The sequence below is a fragment of the Patella vulgata genome, chromosome 2 (genome assembly GCF_932274485.2).
Source record: "Patella vulgata chromosome 2, xgPatVulg1.2, whole genome shotgun sequence".
Classification (NCBI taxonomy): domain Eukaryota; kingdom Metazoa; phylum Mollusca; class Gastropoda; family Patellidae; genus Patella; species Patella vulgata.
This window is the reverse complement of record NC_065880.2, coordinates 2,640,900-2,662,791: the sequence shown is the minus strand read 5'-3', so window position 1 is coordinate 2,662,791 and position 21,892 is coordinate 2,640,900. Positions and strand designations below refer to the sequence as shown.

Here is a 21,892-nt window from a genome sequence, read left to right as displayed (position 1 = left end):
ACAGCAATGAGGACGAGATGGTGAAGAGTTATCAACAATAGTCACACATAAATTCCACTACCATATCTAAGTTGGTATGGGGTATTTAAGACATAACGTTCCTTTCGTTAACTATACCCTCTTCCAAAGACATATGTCCTGAAATGTTTGTGAGCATGTGATGTGATTTCTTGAATGAAATTTATCAACGTCCGAGTTTTCCTTTTAGATACCCAACTGTGGTGACATAGGTACTGTGTGGGTGTAGTTCCACACTTTACGCCGCAATCTTTGAAGAATACATTATATATGGCACTCTTCCATCAAGATCTGTCATGTTTGTAAAGATGGGTCTTATATTGAAACTGTTGAATGATAATTCGATATTTATTATAGAGTAATATTATGGACATTAACTAAACGTAAAAGCACTCGGGGACAGTTAACAGATATATTCTGAATATGGTGTTGGAGAATAGAAATATATTCATTAAACACATAGTTTTATCTATATATATATTTGTGACTGTCGTTTGTCTGTCTGTTTGTCTGTCTGTCTGTTCGGGGTTGGCGGCTACACTAGGTCTGCTCGAGTCTGAAATTTGGGGTATAGGGGTAGCTCGGACCGAGGAGTAACATAGGCCAGGTGGCGTTAGTCTACCACTTCCGGTTTCGGAGTTATGACCGCCGAGCGAATCCGGTCTGTTCGGGTTTGGCGGCTACACTAGGTCTGCCCCGAGTCTGAAATTTGGGGTATAGGGGTAGCTCGGACCGGGGAGTAACATAGGCCAGGTGGTGTTAGTCTACCACTTCCGGTTTCGGAGTTATGACCCCCGAGCGAAGTCTTTCTGTTCGGGGTTGGCGGCTACACTAGGTCTGCCCCGAGTCTGAAATTTGGGGTATAGGGGTAGCTCGGACCGGGGAGTAACATAGGCCAGGTGGCCTTAGTCTACCACTTCCGGTTTCGGAGTTATGACCCCCGAGCGAAGCCTGTCTGTTCGGGGTTGGTCTGTTCGGAGTTATGACCCCCGAGCGAAGCCGGGTATCCTGCTAGTATGCTCATATTTCAGTCTTGGTGTATTTCTATAGTTTCATGGTAGTTGAATAATTTATAGGTTTTAGGAATGGTATTAGGTATGGTATTGCTGATCGGTCACCGATGATTCTGTTTAATCCAATATATTAAATAACGCACCATTTAAGTTATATATTGGCCCACGTTAAGATTTTTCTATGTATCGTCTATTCAGTTAGTTTGTCATAGTAGTGACGCGTGCAAATTGAATATAAGCCATTGTATAAAATGTATTATATTAAATTCAGTTAAAGTTAAATTCACGGGGAACGAATCTATGGAAAGTTTTATTCCTTTAGTAACGCAATGATCAATTGGTGTCATGTGATATAATATGTTTATTAGTAACGAGTTTTATTTGATTCAAGCGGTTGACTATTTCACTGTCTATCTCCCAGCCCGTGTTTTACTCATCTGTAAGTTTGATTTTATTTTACACATTATTTGCTGTACAAGATATTATGTTGGCAGTTTTAATTATTTCGTTTTGATTATTTATAAATGTATTTGCACTACTGGACCAAACTTATAGACACTTGTTGGGTGACCCCTTCAGAATATTGTGAATCAACAGATCTTTCACCATTGATAGACACGTGCTCGATGATCATTACCCGCAACTTTTCAATTTTTTTCATAATATTCTAAGGGGATCACCCGCCCACCACTGGTCAATTTCAGAACAAATCCAACAAATTCGGGGACAAAACACTTCAGACAAATAACACAGACACTGCAGGCAATAAATAATATTAATGCTATCATATCAATACATTGAATAAAATGGTGTAACTTGTAGAAATGGAGAAATCGCTAATATCAAACCTGTCAATCCCTACATGACGCTTACACTGCGCATCACCCATATATGCTCACACTGCGTATGTAGTAATGGACAGGGCCTGTTTGGTATTGTTTATTTTGAGTCACTTAAGTGTCTACCATAGCAACGGCCCCTGGCCTGGGCTTCGATTTATTTAAAATGATTTGTGGTCGTGTGCATGCTTTATTATACACGAAGAGCTCCGGAATTCGAAGAAAACATATTATGATTTAAAGTTTAATATTTGGAAATATATCAAACGTTCCTATGGCAACGTAATATCGAAAAAATGAAGTATACTCTGTTTGTGCTTAACTTCATTCTAACTTGAACCAATCAGACACTACAGAAGAAGTAGTAAATGCTTCGATAAATAGTAGGCATACAGAGAAAACAGGTTCTTTGATGTCATATATCATCTATTTTACCTTGACATAAGCGACTTTGATAAAAAGTAGGCATAGTTATATAATGTAATCCAATATTTTTTTTTACAAATAAATTTGTGATATTTTCTTTCTGAAATTACCACTGAAAAACAGCATTGTAAATTGTAAAGGAGAGAATGGGATATAGGCATGTAATATAAGTAGTTCTTTGTTAACAAAAATAGAATATAGACTCATATAAGTATTTGTTTTTTATTATTTTTTTTAAAAACAAATATGATATAGTCCTATAATATAAGTAAGGTTTTTAAAAGAAGAAATTAGTGTTTGTTAACAATATAAAAACTCCAAAATTACAGGAAGATATATGAGACCCGCAAAAAAATTGACTTATATATTTTTGAACTGTTCAAAAATTGCTATAAATTGTACGCAAACATAGGCCTATATGTGAATAGTTGTTTTTTTTTTCAAAAAAAGAAAGAACTACGCTAAAATTACAGATTATATTCACCGCAAGACGAAAGGAAAACACATCTTGAGTTTTTTTCTTTACAAATTAACTGTTAAATTACAAAAAAATGAAGAAAATGATGTAAGGCCTATATTTTGTAAAGAATAGATTTGGACTATTTGTTTTTATTTAATTAACATTGAAATAAGGAATTTTAAATTGTAAAGAAGAATATGGGATATAGACTTGTAAAATATAGTTATATAATGTAATTTTATATTTTAAAAACGACAAATTTGTGCTGTTTGCTCTGCAATTAAAACTGAAAACACAGAATTGTAATTTGTAAAGGAGAACATAGGATATAGGAAAATAATATAAGTAGTATTTCTAAATAAAATGATATAGGCCACATAAAATGGGATATTTATATAAAGATCCTAACATTCTGAACATCTGAGACACACTACCTGCGGAGAAGTATCTCAGACACAGTCAATAGCCATGATATCCATATCACGTCATCTACACATCACAGGTCATGACATTGACGTCAATGGGTCATGAGGTCAACAACACGTTACATTGTAAACAATAGGTTTATCTTCAGCATTGTGTCCTTTGCACCCATAAAGACTATATAATTCGTATAGTCCCAACATGTTCTCTCTTTTTCCAATGATTTTTCACAAAAATAACATCTACAACTCATAGAATTGACGTTGTCTTCAATGACAGCGTCTGCAGCCATCTTGGCACTATTTTGTGCGTCGGTCGTGTCTATTTCAGATATACACAATCAATTCTGTTGATGTTTTTAGCGTTGGGATTGACTAATAGTTAATTTATTTCAGTTCTAAAACAAATATTCTAAACTTTAACGCAAATTTAGAAAAAAGCCAAATTCTGGCTGGGATTACTGAGCAAAATGGCCATTCACTGTATACGTGCGAAAAAAACAGCTAGTCACCAATTAATTTTCGTACGTTAGTTACGTACGAGATCCTAAAAGGTAAAAAAGAATGAAGAATGTAGATCTAGATGTATGTATGTAGGAGAAGGCTATAAAATTACAAATTAGGATTAAAAAAAAGACAACACACAAAATTATCTGAACAGTATTTAAATTTGAATATTGTAATGCGCCATTGCAAAGAAAAATTGGTAGTAAAATACTGCTCATACTTTTATTATTTCCGTCATGGACTCTATAATAGATTTTAGGTACTTTGTTTTTTACCAAAAGACATAATACAGTTTTGGCATTCATAAATAAATAATAGACAATTCTGGACGAATACAACTGGCTGATTTCCAAATATTTTTAAAATATATAATCTTTGTCATCATATGATTTAATTTTTTCCACACAATAACGACATTTTTTTACAGTTTATGGTTATTTCAGAATTTAAATTATATGTGTCTCTATCACAAAAACTAAAAATAATAGATTATAAAAAAATAGCATACTTTGGAATAATTGAAGATTTTTTTAGTAATGGGTAGCTAACTTGATCCTTAAAAAATATCTGATGTTAGTGAATGTAAGTAATAACGACATAGGAATATTTAATAAAGGGGAAAATAGGAAAAAATAGCACATTTAATATTGTCAGGTTAGAAATGGTACATGTAAAATCGGTACATACGTAAAAATGGCAAAAGTAGAAAAAATAGTTGATTAAAATTAAATAACAAATGAAATGAAATGAAATGAAATGGGGTTTAACGTCCTACTGTTTTGCTCCGAACTGGGCTAATGAAGACGGGCATACGCCATACAGTGTGCTATGAGGGTAATTTTGCCCGGACAGCGTCACTACGGCCTACTCTTATATCGAATTCCAACTGTCATTTGAAGTGTCAAATTTGACAATGAACCCTCTCAAGTGTATGGCGCTGTTGCGTGTCACATATGTTAAGCAGAGTGGTTCAGCTGGGGCGATAAGTTGTTCATCTGTGAAAATACTTTCAAAGCATGTCAAGTGTCCATGACTATTTATTATATCACAACCTGCATAGATATTTGCATTTCATTATCCCCTATTTATTACTAATCACACTGGTGTACAGAGATTAATTTTGACCTTTTATTCGTCATGGCGTGAGAAATCGTCCCCTATAAGTCGCCTGAATATTTGTCAATATTAAGTATTCTGCTGTAGTGTTGTTACAACAAAACATCATAAAGAGTTGTCAGTCTGTGTATTGTTTTGTATTGTATGGGTGTATTAATAGCAATTAAAATACAGATGTGACGTCACCCTTTGATGTTGGCGTACCATTATTTCAAATAATCGTACGGGCAACTTGCCAATCGTACCTTGTCAAATATTAGACTCGAGTGACGTATTTCACTGTAAATGCACGTGCGGAGTGTCAGTATTTTAAGATGTTTAATGGTCTCGAGCTGAGACATTGCGTAATATATTGTAAAAACACTCGGACCTGACGGTCCTCTTGTTGTTACAATATATTACTTAATGTCTCGCTCTCGACCATTAAACAATACATAATGACTCATATTATTTTATCCAATCCGCTTAACGGTCGTGGAAACGGGGGAATTACCCTATACTACGGTGGCCTATTGCGGCCATATTATAATCTTGATGTATCGCCGCGAGAAGTGCAAAAGTCAAAGGGTTTTTTCGACTCGGAAGGTCAATTCGTGGGCATGTTCACTGATTACCACTAACAGGGCAATTTACCCAAACATATAACAATCTGCTAATATTCCCACTCAAATCATATTAATTTTAATCATGTCGTTATTTAACCGTTCCTGGTGACAATATGTTATTTTTGTTAATTAAAAACTCTAGACAAAAAATAATATAGCTGGGGACAGTCCGAGGTTATTTAAACTATGGCATAGTATATCAAACACGCTACTATTCTACACCAGTGTAGACGAGCACACGGTATGTAGTGTACTATGTGGGATATTTTGCCTGGACAGTGGTGCTAGGACCAACTCTTATTCCAAATTCAAACTGTCGAGGGTTCCATTACGTCCTCGTAATTTCCGCCGCAACCCCTCCCCATGTCTCCTGCTCGCGTCCTGCACCTCTAACAAGGTGAAACCATTTTGGAAAACCGCTGAAAAATATGATTTCTGAACGCCTACATTGAAATGTGGTCGTATATTTACGTCGCCCGTATGGTCGTCAGTCGATAGATCCAAAAATTACTGCAAGCGTTATGACCCTTGATCACTTTGGTATTACTTGCGCACGCTCTGGAGAACAACGTTATCACCCATATGACTTGTATGGAAGACCAAATGAGACAATATTCATAATTCTTGTTTCTACATTCCAGTTTGAACATTTTAGACACGAACGTAACATTCTAAACTAATGATTCTTGTTTCTACATTCTTATGTCAACATTTCATGCACAAAATCAACATTTTAAACAAAAAATTGACTTTATGTTTCATTTTCGGCGTTTTATCGGTAACTTTTATATATCATTAAATATTAAAATTAAAAAATAATTTCTTAATTTTACACGACAAAGAAATCAATTCATTGGTTTCTGAAAGTATCTAAAAAAATATGGAATTTGAACTCTTTATGAAAATATTTTCTGCGTTTCAAAAAGTCTTGAAGTTAAAATCTTGAAATGAAAATGTCCAGAAAAATATAATGAATTATCAACATTATTACACCAGAGGGCGTTAGCATATGTGTACAAATTTGATACAGACTATATATTAGAAATCAAAAGTAGACTTTTCCACGAGTGGAAGTGGTCCCCTATTATGTTTACAGTAATAAGTTGCTGAAACAGTAAATAAGCTCGAGATATAATAACAATACAAATAGCTTCTATAATTTAAACAGCTAGAAAAATTAGGACGAAGGCCTTTCTTACATATTCGCTGTTATTTGTTTACTTTTTCATGTTTACAAATTAGACCTACACGTGTTTCGAATATGGCAAAAATGGATGATAATGCTGTGTTGTAAATGGAATCTATTCACTGTTATTTGTTTACTTTTTCATATTTATTATAACTATAGGATAGTGCTTGCAAATTGGACCTAGGCGTGTTTCGCATGTGGCAAAAATGGAAACAAGAATCATTAGTTTAGAATGTTGCGTTCGTGTCTAAAATGTTCAAACTGGAATGTAGAAACAAGAATCATGAATATTGTTCCATTTGGTCTTCCACAGACTTGTGTATACAATGTTTAGGGTTTGCGACGAAGGTATGGAAGACCAAACAGCTCTTTATACAGTGTTCTTAATTCTTAGTTCTTTATTCATAGTCTTTAATTCTCAATTAAACGCTTATTGATGTGTAATTGCATTTAAACGCCATCAAGGCATTCTTCATGTTATCTGGTAGTACCAAGAATACAACTGCTAAGGTTTTATTTAATCATTTCTTTCTGCCCTATGGAATTCCTTCCCAACTACATTCTGATCAAGGGCGTAACTTCGAAAGTAACATCATCAAGGAAATTTGTTCTATTCTTGGTATCCAGAAATCCCGCTCAACTCCATAATCGAACGCTTCTTAATATGCTTGGGACATTGTCGGAAGAACAGAAGAAAAACTGGAAAGATTATGTACAGTATTTAGTTTTTATTTATAATTCTACCAAGCATGATTCAACTTCATTTTCTCCGTTTTTCTTAATGTTTGGTAGAACTCCTTAGGTACCAGCAGATCTTATTCTTGGCAGTTCAGTTTATTCTCAGCCATCTCAGAAATCTTATTCTCAATTTGCTAAAGATCTACAACATAAATTAAATACAGTTAAAACACTTGCAATCGATAACATCAATAAAGCACAAGTTCAGCAAAAATTAAATTATGATTCAAATTAAAATAAAACAAATAAAATAAAAAAGGTACGCGGTGCAGTTTTAAATGTGGGACATATAGTTCTAGTTAGAAATGTTCAAATAAGAGGTAAAAACAAGTTAGCAGACAAATGGGAGAATGACTACTACATAATTATTTCACAACCTAATAATAATGTTCCAGTTTTTACAGTTCAGAGAAATAACAGTTCGGAAAGACGTACTTTACACATGAATCTTCTACTTCCAATTTCTTCAGTTTCTCAAACAATTTCTGCACCCAGTTCACGTATTTCAACCCCTTTACTTACCTCTGTGCCCCCAATTCCAAAACTACTTCTTCCAGTTTCATTATTTGAACCCGAATTATGTCATTCTAATTCTCCACCAAAACGTCAACGTAAACCACCCAAATGGATGACATCCGATGCCTGGCTTTTATAAAAGAGTATTAATATATAATTTCTGTTGGTATTTACTATTGGTTGTTTTTTTCATAATAAGTAATACATAATAACATTTGAGATACTACTACCATGGATGTATTATAAGGTCCATGCTACTACCACGTTTTTAGTTTAGCTTTCGGTAACTTATATCCGGTTGGAATATCTATTATTGGATCTTGGATTAAACACAGTGGTTTATATTTATTAGATTTGGACTGTTCATGGATTTTGATTATGAATATAGTTGGATTTGGAACGGTTATGGACTTTGATTTTGGATTGTAAATATAGTTGATTTGGATCGTCTTTGGATTTCGAATTTTGAATTTCGGTTGGTATTGATAGTATGTGCATTTTATTTTAATGGGGTGGTTGTTAGTAAGTGTCGGGACGCCACTTTTAGGGGTGGGGGGATAGTGTAGTAGGGTGTAATTTATAAATGTTTTGTTGTTTATATGTAAGTAAAGTTTATGTAATATATGGTTGTGTATCTTATGTCAGCTTGATGTCTTGGAAGCTAGCCAAGATGTGGTGTCCAGAGTGTGCGTTGTATTGTGTTTAGTGAGTTGTTTTAATGAGTTTACCTGGCTTGCACCTTGTTTGAAACTGCACTTCTAGCTTGACATGACTAATGACAGGACCTTTGTGTATTTCTAAACTTCAGGTATATCATATTTCTTGTTTTTAGTAATTTTATCAAGTTTAATTTATCAGTAAATATATTTAGTATAGGTTTGTTCTCAGTAGTTTAATTAATAATTCTTGTAATAGGAGTTTCTCTAATTTATCTATAATTTCATATCTTTAGTTTTCCCGCCATTTTCACCCTTTTCCCAGTGGTAATTATTTATTGTGGTGTTTGTTTTATTTTAGCTTGTGTTTTATGTGTAACATAGATCGTCACTGGTGTATATAATACAATTAAAACACCTTTCCCAGGGTATGTTTAGTTTTCCTGTTTTTCTCTTCTATCTTTTTAAATGTTGATATATCTATAAATGTATTTGGGGATCACGTGGCTAAGTGGGTAAGACGCTAGCTCGCTAGCCTGGAGGTCGGGTGTTCGATCCCTGCATTGGCCGAGAAAGTTCATCCAGATTTTCCGGCGTGGTTCTCCCTTGTCAGTGATGCAGGACGGAGGGGCTGACATGGAAAGCTGTCTAGTCGTTCGGATGGGACGAAAAACCGAGGCCCCGTGTACACATTGGCGTGCACGTAAAAGATCCGTTGGCAGTTGGAATTCGATATAAGAGTAGGCCGTAGTGCCGCTGTCCGGGCAAAATTTCCCTCATAGCACACTGTATGGCGTATGCCCGTCTTCATTAGCCCAGGTTAGGCGCAGAACAGTAGGACGTTAAACCCCATTTCATTTCATTTCATATCTATAAATGTATTTAGTTCAGATTATGTTATATGTTTCTTTTGCATATTTAGTTCTATTTTGATTATGTTTCGTCCGCCTTATTTTGTATATTTATTTCTATTTTGATTATGTTTCGTCCGCCTTATTTGCATGTTTGAAATCTCTTTGTGTTTATATTTTCAATGTTTTTGTTTTGTGTTCAATAAACCGTTAAAACCACTGCTGCAAATTAGCTTCTCTGTTACCCGAAAACCCCAGAGATAAAGCTCCGGCTACACGAGCATACTGTACTGCCGTACAGTCCGCAATTGACAAAAATTTCAGTTTCATTTTTAATGATCACCCTACCCAGTCACCGTACCTAGGGCGATCATTAAAGCGGTCTTCATACCGGGACTTTGTCCGGATACCCTGACAATGACGATAGCTTCAAACGGAACAAAGACGGGCCGGGACAATTTTTATCCGATTTTTGACTAAACGTGAAATATAGGTTTATCTCCCAAAGATCTTGGTTCCTTTTAATATTGTCATGTATTTGGCCCCTGATTGTAGAAAAATCACGTATTTAGCTTGTGAACACTCTGGAGGTCACACTTTATATCCGATTTGGATGTAACTTAAAATGTTTCTAACCCAAGGATCTCGGTTCCTTGCGATATTCGCGCATGTCGGATATAACGTGATGGATTAATGCCCCTGATTGTACCAAAATCACGTTTTGGTAGCTTCTGGACCTTCTAGAGGTCACATTTTTTATCCATTTTAAAAAAAAACCTTTAAACATATCACTGTTACACCCTCATAATGACTGGGTTTGCATTTCGTGAAAGTCAGACCGACACTGAACGACAAAATGGCTGCTACTTGTGCCCAAATAGTGTAAAAGTATGTAATACCAATTAAGGTTGTGGTCATCTAAAAGTCACAATTTTTATCCGATCTTGATGAAACACATTTTTTTAATTTAGTCTTTGTTTAAAGACTCTACATAAACTCAAATGGCAGACGACAATGGCCTAATCTCATATGAACTTGGAAGTCACGGTGGCTAAGTGGGTAAGACGCTGGCTTGCTAGCTAGGAGGTCTGGTGTTCGATCCCTACATTGACCGAAAAAGTTCATCCAGATTTTCCGGCGGGGTTCCCCCGTGTCCTTATAACCTAAGGACGGCAACTATTAATTTTGTTGCATGAAATGCCCCGCTTGGGCGGTGCAACACCCACAAGTTGCAATTATTAACAGATTTCGATCTAATTCGGCCTGATCCATCACAGGGTTGCATCTATCTATTTATATTATATCCAACCCCATGGAGGGACCGAGCCACAGGCTGCAATTCTGAATTGATCATCTTGGCAATTTGCATATTTATTCCTTATACCGTAAAAATAGCAATTATTTATTCTGGTGCATGCCCCGACCCCCAGGAATGCGGACATATATTGTTGCGGTATCGATGTTGATATTATTCAAGTAATCTAGAAATACAGCAATAGAACAAAAGCTAGTTAATTGAAAAAAAAATAATCATGTCCTGTTTTGTTCATGAACTTAATGCCACGTAATCAATTTAACAGTCCCATCACAGATTCTTGAAAGTGTTTTTCCACTAGATCTTAAACAAGATTGTTTTGATCAAATACCATTATTATTTATTTTTCAGTTTCAATATGAAGTGTAAAAACCCAAAGTGTCACTATAATTTGGATCCAAGTTTTTCATTTTGTCCGAAATGTGCCGTGAAGATAGATAACAAGATCATTACAGAACCAAGTTCTCAAGTTCCAGGTAATCTTAAAGATACTGCAATAAAGAATTCCTGGTGCAATTTCGTGTGGACGTATTCTGTCGTCGGCTCTGCCCGTCTGTGTGTCCGTGTAATTATGTGGTATTTACTTCTAATTCCAAAATTATCCCCCTGGACATGCGATAAAGGCTACAGTTTTAACATATTTTATTCAAATTCGATGTAAAGCAATAGGCCAATGATTGTGAAGAGTTATGATCCTTCTTTCATGTTGTAGAATCTTGTGATTTAAAAATATTTTATTCATTATTATTAATAATAAACAGGGGTTTTAAAATACTTTGAGTTGATATTTCATAAACCACGGCCTGTGGACTTACAATTAGCATTGTCCATGCCGAAGGTGATGGAAATCCATGCCAGTTTAGAGAAAATTCATCTTTTGTTGTCATCAGCACCGTTTATTATCAAGCTTTTTGGCCATGTTTGGAACATAGTAGATAAATAAAATTTGTATTAGTATGATATATTTTGGGGTGATTATTAGTTAAGGAAAGAAAGTTGAATATTTGTGCTAAAACAATAAAGAATGGAAAAAAACCGCGAAATTGAGTTGTCGGTGGTCAGTAACGGGCAGTGAACTGTATATCGAAAGTCTTCCATGGAGTTGAGGTATTGATAATAGCAGAATGGCAGATAAGTTTCATATTATACCTGCAAAAATATGAGGTCCCTCGTTTAGAAAATAATCTGTTTAAAACTTATTAGTATTTTTTCTCGTAATTTCTTACAATCCATTTTACACATTCTAAAGAAATTGAATAAAAAAGTAATGTAAAGTACAATAATTGGTGGAAGTTACGTCAGCATCAAATGACGTTGATATGCTGTTTCTATAAATAAACACAATACATACGTGATAGTCATGTACACATGCACGTATAGATTGTTTCAGAAAGTTTACAAATATATATTACATATTTATCGCTATTATATTTACTTATAACTTGTAAGATAAATGAGGGTTTTGATAAAGGTCAAACCGTGTTATAATATTTATGTTAATGATTATTGTTATAGACAAGTGTATAATATTATGGTGTTTATTTTCCCAGTCGAATACCAAGAGAGCTCACCTGATGCTAAGAGGAGAAATGTTATACCTAGAAGAGAGAAGGGGAAGATGTTACCTGAAGATGACGATAGGATAATATCTAACTATGTGTATTTAATCGAGAATCTGATTCCTCTACAACCATTATTAGACAGTTTGACTGAGATATATGTACTAAATGAAGATGACTTGGAAGTAATCAACGGGGCAGAATCTGGCGGTAGAAAGGCAATGATACGTACATTTCTAGATATTCTTCGAGCTTGCGGTAGACATGCATATTCTAAATTCATCCATTGTTTAAATAAATCAGGATATGGAGCAGTAGCCGAACAATTATCACCGGGTAAGTAAAATAGCACAATTTACATTCGATATCATTATTTTAGTTTGTCAGTGATATTCATTTAAATATCCCCCTCCAGGGATTCTCCTATAGTTCATATATTACTAGAACGAATAGAGTTCATTGCTAAATACTGTCTCTTTATGTAACATAGACGACAATTATTAAACTTAAAAGCCTATGTTCAAGCCAAGGGAATTTCATGTACCAGAAGAAGACAAATTTTACATTTTGTATCCCAACGCCTCACCTAATTTGATAATCCGAAGTATTTTATCTGTGACAGTGGTGCGTGTATATTGTCTTAGGTATGGCATGGATGACACCATGAGATACATATCCGTTATTCGTTTCAATTGTCAATAGAACATCCAAGAATGCCGACTGTCCACATCAATTGTAATGATATATAAATTATTTATTGTCTCTTGCAAATCAGCAATAGGACTTATACATTCTGTAATCCAAGCCATATTTATTTTCGACAATTGAATATAATTTTCGATATACCAAGAATTTTATTGCAATGTTTTTCACCAAATCTCTCTCTCTCTCTCTCTCTCTCTCTCTCTCACACACACACACACACACACACGCTTACTCTCTCTCTCTCTCTCTCTCTCTCTCTTCCTCTCGTATTGAAGGATATCTGAGACTTGAGATCCTGTAACCCGTCTTTTTTTCTTTAGTTTTATTTCATGTGAACATTAGAAAGATAATAACCCTTTATTATTTTACAGGTGAACAAACTCCTTTATATATGAGAGTGGCGGTCATTGGCAAGACCGGAGTTGGTAAAAGTCACTTAGGAAATTTACTTCTACATAGAGATTATTTTAAGTGCAGTAATTCGATGCATTCGTGTACATCAGTTTGTTCAAATGGAGAACGGGCATTAGATGCAGATACTAACTTGACCATCATGGACACTCCCGGTTTATTTGACACAAGAGATGACAATACAAAAACTGTTAAAAAGTTCCTTTCCATATTTAAATTTACTGGTATTCACATATTTTTAATGGTTGTCAGAATTGATGTGAGGTTCACAGAAGAGGAAGAAAATGCCCTGCGGTCTCTGTGCGACGTGTTTGGTGAAGACATAAATGACCATCTTATTGTCATACTGAATAACCAGAGCCAGAAGATTAAATCCAAAGAAAACTTGCTTCACGAATTACCGACGTCAATAAAGAATATTTTAGATCGTTGTAAACACAGATGTTTAGTTTTAAATTATGTTAGTGATGTCACGGTCGATGGCAACCCAGAAATCGAAGCTATTATAAACACTATTAAAACAATAGTCACTGAAACCAAAGGACGCTCCTATACACATCAAATGTTCAGGGAAGCTGAAAAAGCATACACTGAGACACTAAAACAACAAACATGTGATTTAGAGAAGAGAATTAGACGACTCGAGCGTGAAAATAATGAGTTGAAAAAATCTGGTAGACAAAATATAACTCTTGTCCAACAGAATCCACTACCAAAACCCGAACGAGTGAAAACTAAATACCAAACAGGTTAGTTCTAGAGTTTACATTGTCTAATAAATAATGTATGATTTTATAATATAGTTATCATATCAATACTACCAGTAGGAATATATCAACTGATTTATATATGGAGTATAAACAAGACTACTAAGAATGCATAAACATACTAACGCAAAATAATACTGTCATTATTATTTATCAAATTACCTTACACCGAGAAATCAACGTATTGGGAAGGGAGGTTGAAATTTCATATAACTATCATAGCATTTTAGATATAGGATTTGGTTATTATATCAATATACTTAATATTCATTAGATAGAAGAATATTATTGAAAATTGTTCCTTTTCTTTCAAGATGCCGAAAATTTACTTGATGATGCCACAAGTAAGCAGTTTGTAGAGACAAGGGCCTTTGAAGAAGGGAAACGTATTTTGGAAGAACATTTTATCTTGGGTATAATTGGCGCTGTAGGAGATGGTAAAACAGTATTATGTCGGATGATCGCCAATTCGTTCTTGAAGGTACATACAAATTTTATTCCACTGGAAATACGACACCCAAGAGACATGGATACCATAAGGTTCACAGATGAGGATAGCTATCTCATGATCATTGATGATATGTTTGGTATTTGGACAAGTACACTAAAACAACAAATACATGAATGGCCAAAACATTTTGAGTCATTTTTTTTAGCAAAACAAAAACGCAATTCGGCAATAATCTATGTGATGAGAAATGATGTCTACCAGGCTTGTCAACATCTTCTTAGGAAATATGAAATATTCTCTATGCCATATCAGTTGCAGCTTCATGGAACGCAATTCCAGTTGTCAAAGGATGAAAAAAAGGATATTTTGCGATACCATTTCAGAAACTGTTGCGACATAAAGCTGGAGAAGATGCTGGAACACAGTTCAGGATGCTTTGGTTTTCCAGATATTGTCAGTCTTTGTAGCAAAACCTGGACAGGACAAACAACAAGGGTGTTGAATAGTCTGTTTGAATTTTTGCGTAGGGAATACGATATTTTCTGGAATGAAGATAGAATTAAGTATATGGCTCTATTGGTTATATTTAGTCCACAACCTATCTCTGAGGATGAAATCCGACAAAAGACGAATCACTTGATACAAACTCAAATACAACAAGAAATGGGGAATCCGGGTGGTGTAGAAGATATTCTGGATTCATGCAAACATTTAACTGGTTCGTACGTTTTATGTGATGATGCCAATGAGAATCGCATGTTTTTACCAGAAAAGGTGATCAGATGCTTTCTCCTTCATGTTTCTCAACGATTTATAAAACTGGCGATAAAATACTGTCCTTTTGAACTCTTAATTGACCACGTTTCTACCGCCCAAGGTGATCAAAATGTTTTTATGCAGCCACATTGTTATGTTGATCTATATGAAAGATTCTCTCGTGAGTTGCGGGAGGGAAATAAAGCGGTGTTATTCCACCAAGCCTTTCTTGAGAGTAATTTTTTGCATGAATTTCTTAATCGAGACAGTGCTGAAGTACTGCTAAACCCTGAGCTGAAGATGCAACTTGGTGTTGGTTCAATCGATGAAGGACATTTTCTACACTATGTATGCTTATTAGGATATTTAAACGAGCTGCAAATAGTTTTCTCATACTACAGCAAAACTACTGCCAATTTGTCTGGCATAAAAACAAAGCTTGGGTTCGATTTACTAAGCCTTGCCGCTAAATCCGAGAAAGAAGTAAAAGATAAAATAAACTATTTACGTGATCAGAAATATGTCATGGAACGTCAGAGTAAAGCCGACATTCAACGACTTATTCGTGCAGCAGTCCAGTCAAACAGTTTGGATACTTTGAAACATGTTAGTACTTTTACAGATATAGACTTTACCTCTGTGGATCTTAACCAGCGTACAGTTTTACACTATGCCTGTGATTCTGATTATGACATCCCAGAAATCGTCAAATATATCGTTGAAAAGGGTGCGGATATCGATGCTAAGGATGAAAACAGTCGCACTCCTCTAATTCTAGCAATTCAACGAGGAAAGATCTTGACAATAAATTGTCTCATAAAACTGAATTCTTCTGTTAACGTGACTGACAAAGACGAAAAATTACCCATTCACGTAGCTGCCAACTCCAATGCTGGTCGTTTGGATATTGATACATCTGCCATTATAGAACTGTTGGTGGAAGCTGGATCGCCTATTAATGCTAAAGATGCGTGCGGTAGAACACCACTGACGGAAGCCCGCGCTAAATGTGACGAAAAGATGGTTGATGTTCTATTGGAAAATGGAGCAGGTAAGACCCACGTTTTCATAATGTATATTGCTGTCGCCCTTGTCCGTCCATCCACAATTTGTTTGTGGACACTCTACACGTCACAATATTTTATCCGACCTTGACGAAACTTGAAATATAGGTTTATCTCTAAACGATCTCGGTTTCTTTGGACATTGGAATGTATTGGACTGTAACTTCCTGGATTTTGGCCCCTGATTGTACGACTAATCACGTGTTTAGCTTTTAGACACTCTATGGGGTCACAGTTTTTATCCAATTTACAGTATGGGGCCAAAACTGCCCGCCAAAATGGCAGTTCCTTGCACGTAAATAGTGTTAAAGTATGTAAAAAGGGTTGTGGACCACCTAGATGTCACGATTTTGATCCGATTTTGATGAAACTTAAAATATATGTTTGCATCCCAAATAGCTCGCTTCTTTTCGATATTTGCGCATACCGGACTGTAATTTTCTGGATTACGTCCGACTTTTATCTAATTTTACAAAATCGTTAAATATACCACCGTTACGCCCTAATAATGGTTGAGTTCAAATTTCGAAACTATCCGTCAAAATGGCCGTTCATTGTGCGCAAATAGTGTAAAGGTATGTAATTCCAAGGTTGTGGATCCACCAGAGGTCACAATTTTTATCCGATTTTTATCAAACTTAAAATTTATGTTATAGACCATAAATCTAAGAAGTGGACAGTTTATTAATCCATTCTCTCCACATCAAACAAATCATTTATCTATTTTCAACATTGGATCTGCAGAAAAGGTAGCCATTATGGAAAAATTAAAAGGAAAAATATTAAAAAGAGGCTGATTCAAGAATATTCCACCCCAATTTCTTCCTATAGCTCCTGGTAATGCTGTAATTCGCACAGCTGATACGGATAGTTTTATGGGTAATATGGCTGTTATTGTCCAGTGAATTTATGTGTCAATGACTTCCCGTTCCGGAATTACCAGCCTTTTCCGAACACTTTTGTTATGCGATAGTTTTAACAGATTTATTCAAATTTGATGTCAAGCATTCGGCCAATGATTGGATGTGGAAATGTGATGCATGGCAACCGCTTGTCAACAAAGGCACGTATTTCATTTTTGGACTCTTTTGGTTTAAAAGATAATTTATACGCCCATGTGTTCATGTGGACGTATATTGTCGTCGCCCCTGTCCGCCCGGGCATCTGTCCGCTTTTTTGTGTTTTGCAGACAATAACAGAAATTTATTTATGATTTAATACATTTATAAACCAGCATAACTTCCTTAATACTAATTCTGGGAATCGCAGTGGCTGAATGAGTATGAGTAAGAGCTGGAGACCCTGTGTTCGATCCCTGCAATGGCCAAGAAGTTCATCGTGGTTTTCTGTCGTGGTTTTTCCTTGCTAGTGGTGCAAACGGAGGGCCCGACATGGGACAACATATAGTCGTTCGTATGCCCGTCTTCATCAGCTCAGTCGGACGTTAAACCCCATTTTATTTCATTTCTGATCAGTATTGTACATTCCAATTCCGTACTCGCAATAAAACTTAAGTTATTTTGTGACTGAAGTTGAAATTCATTTTTGCTTTCGTCTTGGTTGTATTTAGCCTACATGAAAATATAACATTAGGACTCAATGTTTTTTGGCGTAAAGGTGTAAGGGGGCGTATCTGTATGGGTAGACTTAAGTAGTCGATATTACAATGTCAAGTCGAAGTTTGGCTCTAGTGACCTCTTTAAGATGAAAATTATTGGCCTGTAAAATCAATAAGAGCTATTTTGATGACCATTATTTCTGGCCAACAATTTTGTTTTTTTTGTTTTTTTTTGTTTTTGTTCAGTATGTGAATTCCCGGAAAGTATTAAATCAGAGAATAGGCCACGAACAAGTTATGTTCTAAAACCCTCTAAATTGACCTCTGCTCCTATGATTGTGATTGAGGATGACATCCGATTTTGTGTATTTGTAGTCTTCGACTTATTTTGTTAATACGCTTATGTGCAATTATGTTCATTCCGATAAGCACATATTAATTTCAAAGTTTTCTTCTCATAAAGTCAACAAAATTTTTAGATCTCACAAAATTTTCAAGTTTTATTATGTTCCTTCAACGTTTCAAAAATAAAGCATCTATAACATCTTTCAACATATGGTAAATATAAATTTATTCTGGTAGAAACTAAGTGAGTGAGTGAGAATATATAATTACAAACAATAAACTATCACAAATCAAAAGATTTTCATGGAATAGTCATCGTCAATAGGCCTACAATATGTAGTTATCTCCCTTGAATCGATATTTCTCAACTTTTGTCTGCCATTCCACAGTAAAAGGGTCCTACAGGGGTCAGCGTTCAATCACAAAATTTTCCAACAACTTGATATTTTACAATTTGTCTACAAAGCTGTACAATAATTCTAAAAAAGAAAAGTCTAAATAGATGAGCATATTTAATTCACATTTAACTGGTGACTTGTTAACTGGTGAACTCAAAACATAGGCCGCTATTAATCTATTTTATAAATTTCTTCAAATTTTATTATCTCTCAACAGTGTTGTGGCTTGATTTCCCAAAAGTTCAATAGGCGACTGTGTTGCTAAGCAATATCATAAGGCTCTGGTTCTGACCTACTAATGTATTAAATACAGTCCTTGGGTAGCCTACTAACATTGCTCAAATAAAAAAATATATTAGTCCTACCGGTAGAAGTGTTTATGCATAATGGTGACATCAATATTCAAAAATAATATAACCTGATTCAAAAAATGAATATTTACAAATGACCAATCAAACAAATCAAGCTAAATTGTATTTTATTTTAATTGTCAGGGAAATAAGTCGATCTGGCCTTTAAATAACCTCAAACAATCACGTATGGTGTGTGTATACGTATGAAATAATTATTATTTATGTTGATTTAAACGAACAAATGTATCTAGTAAAGATTTTGGTTTATTTTTGGACATTGCACTGTCCAGGGGAATCCAACAGTCCCTCCCCAACACCGACCGAGACTCTACTTTATTTCAACACAATTCAGTAATACATTTCTAAAAATGACTGATCTGTTCAGCGATAACTTGACGACGATGTTTTTAACATTCTAAATTTAATTACGTCATTTGGCAGACAACCGTCGTCAAGTGACGTCATTCAGCAGACGACAGCCAACAAGAGATTTCATTTTGCAGAACAATTTGGTGACGACAGGTCGACTCTGCAGTTGCAGAATTTCTTCTTTCTGGTACATAATCTTGTACATGGAAATGTGGTAGTATTGCCGTCCGTCGTCCACAATTTAGTGAAACGAAGAAGTCTATTTAATTACTTAATACTTTTGTCATGTCATGTGTCTTGTTACTGTTGTTAGAGTGGGCTTATCTTCTGAACTTTAATATTCAAATCTGGTCGTATATTGTCGTCATCCCTGTTTTGGTAGGCCTAAATATTCGATGTACTTCAAATTTATTACAGAGCGTTAAGCTCATGAGACGAAGGAGACTTGCTTTTCAACGATTTCCGATAATTACTGTCAGAGTTATGGCCCTTGATCACTTCGAAAAATCAATCTTTTGGAATTTGGACTTGGAGTGCGCTCTAGGGGCTAAAGGTAAATCCGATCGATTTCCATTTTATATACAATGTTTAAGGTCATGCAATTTTGAATGATTTTTGATAATGATAATTACCGTCAGAGTTATGGTCCTTGATCTCTTTAAAAACGTTGTGAATGCTCTCGAGACGAAGCCCATTGATTGATAACTTGAACAGCTAAATCCATAATATTAAATGTGTATACTATTACTAAACGTTAGCATGGGGCAGAACTAAAAGCCAAACAAATTCCGATGGGTTTTTGTTGCTCTAAATAAGATTTGATTGTGTTGTATTTTTGATTTAAATGTTTTAATTAGGTCTACTCATACTGACAAAAAAAATATGCAACAAACCTTGATGGCTGCCCGGACGATTTAGCTGCTGGTGTGTGCCAAGGGCGGATTTAGGCGGTGGGGCGAACGCGGCGCACGCCCCCCCCCCCACGCCCATGTCGAACCAGCGGATTCTTGTCTCATATCTTAGTTTTAGAAATATTCCGCGGGAGGCCACCTATGGCTAGACCCCACGCTGATTACTTCGCAACGTACAACTTCACATCCCGTGCGCCCCCTCCTGTCCATGGTCTCTGGACCCGCCCTTAGTGTGCGTATGCTTCGTTGCCTAGCAACCCCCTTTGTTTATGTGGTACCCTTCTGTACTTACTAATATATATATGTTTCTATTACAGATACGGATGATACATATGATCACTTACTAATAGATGAAGAAAGCAAAGGGATGACCATTGCAGGTATGTCATTTCGTTATAGCCATTTTAATTAATAATTAAAGAAAAGGCAAGTAATTTTCTAGTCGAAGGGTTATAACTATAATTAAAATTACTCAGGTGTATATCATACTCGAAATTACCCCACCTGTACGTTCAGACAACAAAGATAACCTAGTTTAAAGATGGCAAGGGTTTTTAACCACCATCAGAACGGTATATATGAACAGGTAATCAACTAGTATGAATATTATATAATTTCAGATGATGTTAAATATAGTCAGACATCTATACAAAACAATATGGCCACCACCTGTATCACCATAGGTCCTTCTGTCTGACGTGGAGAGCGTCTATGGGAAACCGATCGCCACATCCTACATACGACCCATGCATCTTTTCTTACTACATATTTCTGTAGCCTTGTGATCGTCTAGAATTTGTCTTTAGCTGTCTTTACTTCTGCTTCACGTTGTGTATTTACTTCTTCCAGCTTCTTAAGACGTTTGTCTTACCAGGAATAATAATGCATAGTTCGCTTCTACATTTTATATAGCATATAACTGAATACAGGTATACAAGCATAGCACAAATTACAATACTATATAGCTAAAACCACTTCTCCACCCTATCCAGCCTCTCGGCTGTCTAGGAACTCAGATGTACCCGCGATCTCTGGAATCTAATGCAAGTCTGACTTACAGGGTTCCCCGGTTTCTTTTAAAGGTAAATGAATATCATGCACAATAACGCGTGATCATGGCCCTGAACTTGTGTAATTAACAAAATGATTGGTTACTTTAAATCAAATGATGCAATTAGAATAATTCCACTCACGTGTAATTCTGGTGGTAAATAATTGACATATGTTTTCGATAAAGAGCTCTTTTTATATGTCAACTGTCAATTACAGACTAAGTTGATTTAGTGCACACTATATATGTGAATATGTTTGAAATTACTAACTTGCCAAAGATATTAATAAATAAAATATAAAGCCATCTTATTTCAAGAGCAAACATTCTAGCAATATTATTAAACACCATCACATCAACAACTCCATTATTAAACCAACCATTTGTTACACAAGATGTAATAACAACTAACTATAATAAAACAACCGACAACAATAAAATGGACGAGAAATCAATACGTAATACTTGTAAATATGGTACACTTGATGATGTCAACACTTTAATACATCAAAATATAAATTTA

The 21,892-nt window shown here is 35.3% G+C and overlaps 1 protein-coding gene across 1 annotated transcript; it reads left to right on the top strand.

The window, feature by feature from the left end:
- Positions 1-1,405: 1,405 nt before the first annotated feature.
- On the top strand, positions 1,406-21,703 carry LOC126810682 (uncharacterized). The gene is made up of 7 exons (XM_056098340.1): positions 1,406-1,470; positions 11,023-11,147; positions 12,222-12,566; positions 13,307-14,095; positions 14,428-16,371; positions 20,636-20,698; positions 20,939-21,703. The coding sequence occupies exons 2-7, from the start codon at positions 11,030-11,032 to the stop codon at positions 21,013-21,015; spliced, it is 3,336 nt and encodes a 1,111-aa protein (XP_055954315.1). The 5' UTR covers positions 1,406-1,470; positions 11,023-11,029; the 3' UTR covers positions 21,016-21,703.
- The last annotated feature ends 189 nt before the right edge of the window (positions 21,704-21,892 follow it).

Excerpts from the sequence above, each read along its gene's own strand:
- LOC126810682 (XM_056098340.1), top strand. The coding sequence starts at position 11,030 with ATGAAGTGTAAAAACCCAAAGTGTCACTATAATTTGGATCCAAGTTTT. Across the intron at positions 12,567-13,306 it reads AGCCGAACAATTATCACCGG|GTGAACAAACTCCTTTATAT; the intron begins GTAAGTAAAATA and ends ATTATTTTACAG. Across the intron at positions 20,699-20,938 it reads CAAAGGGATGACCATTGCAG|ATGATGTTAAATATAGTCAG; the intron begins GTATGTCATTTC and ends ATATAATTTCAG.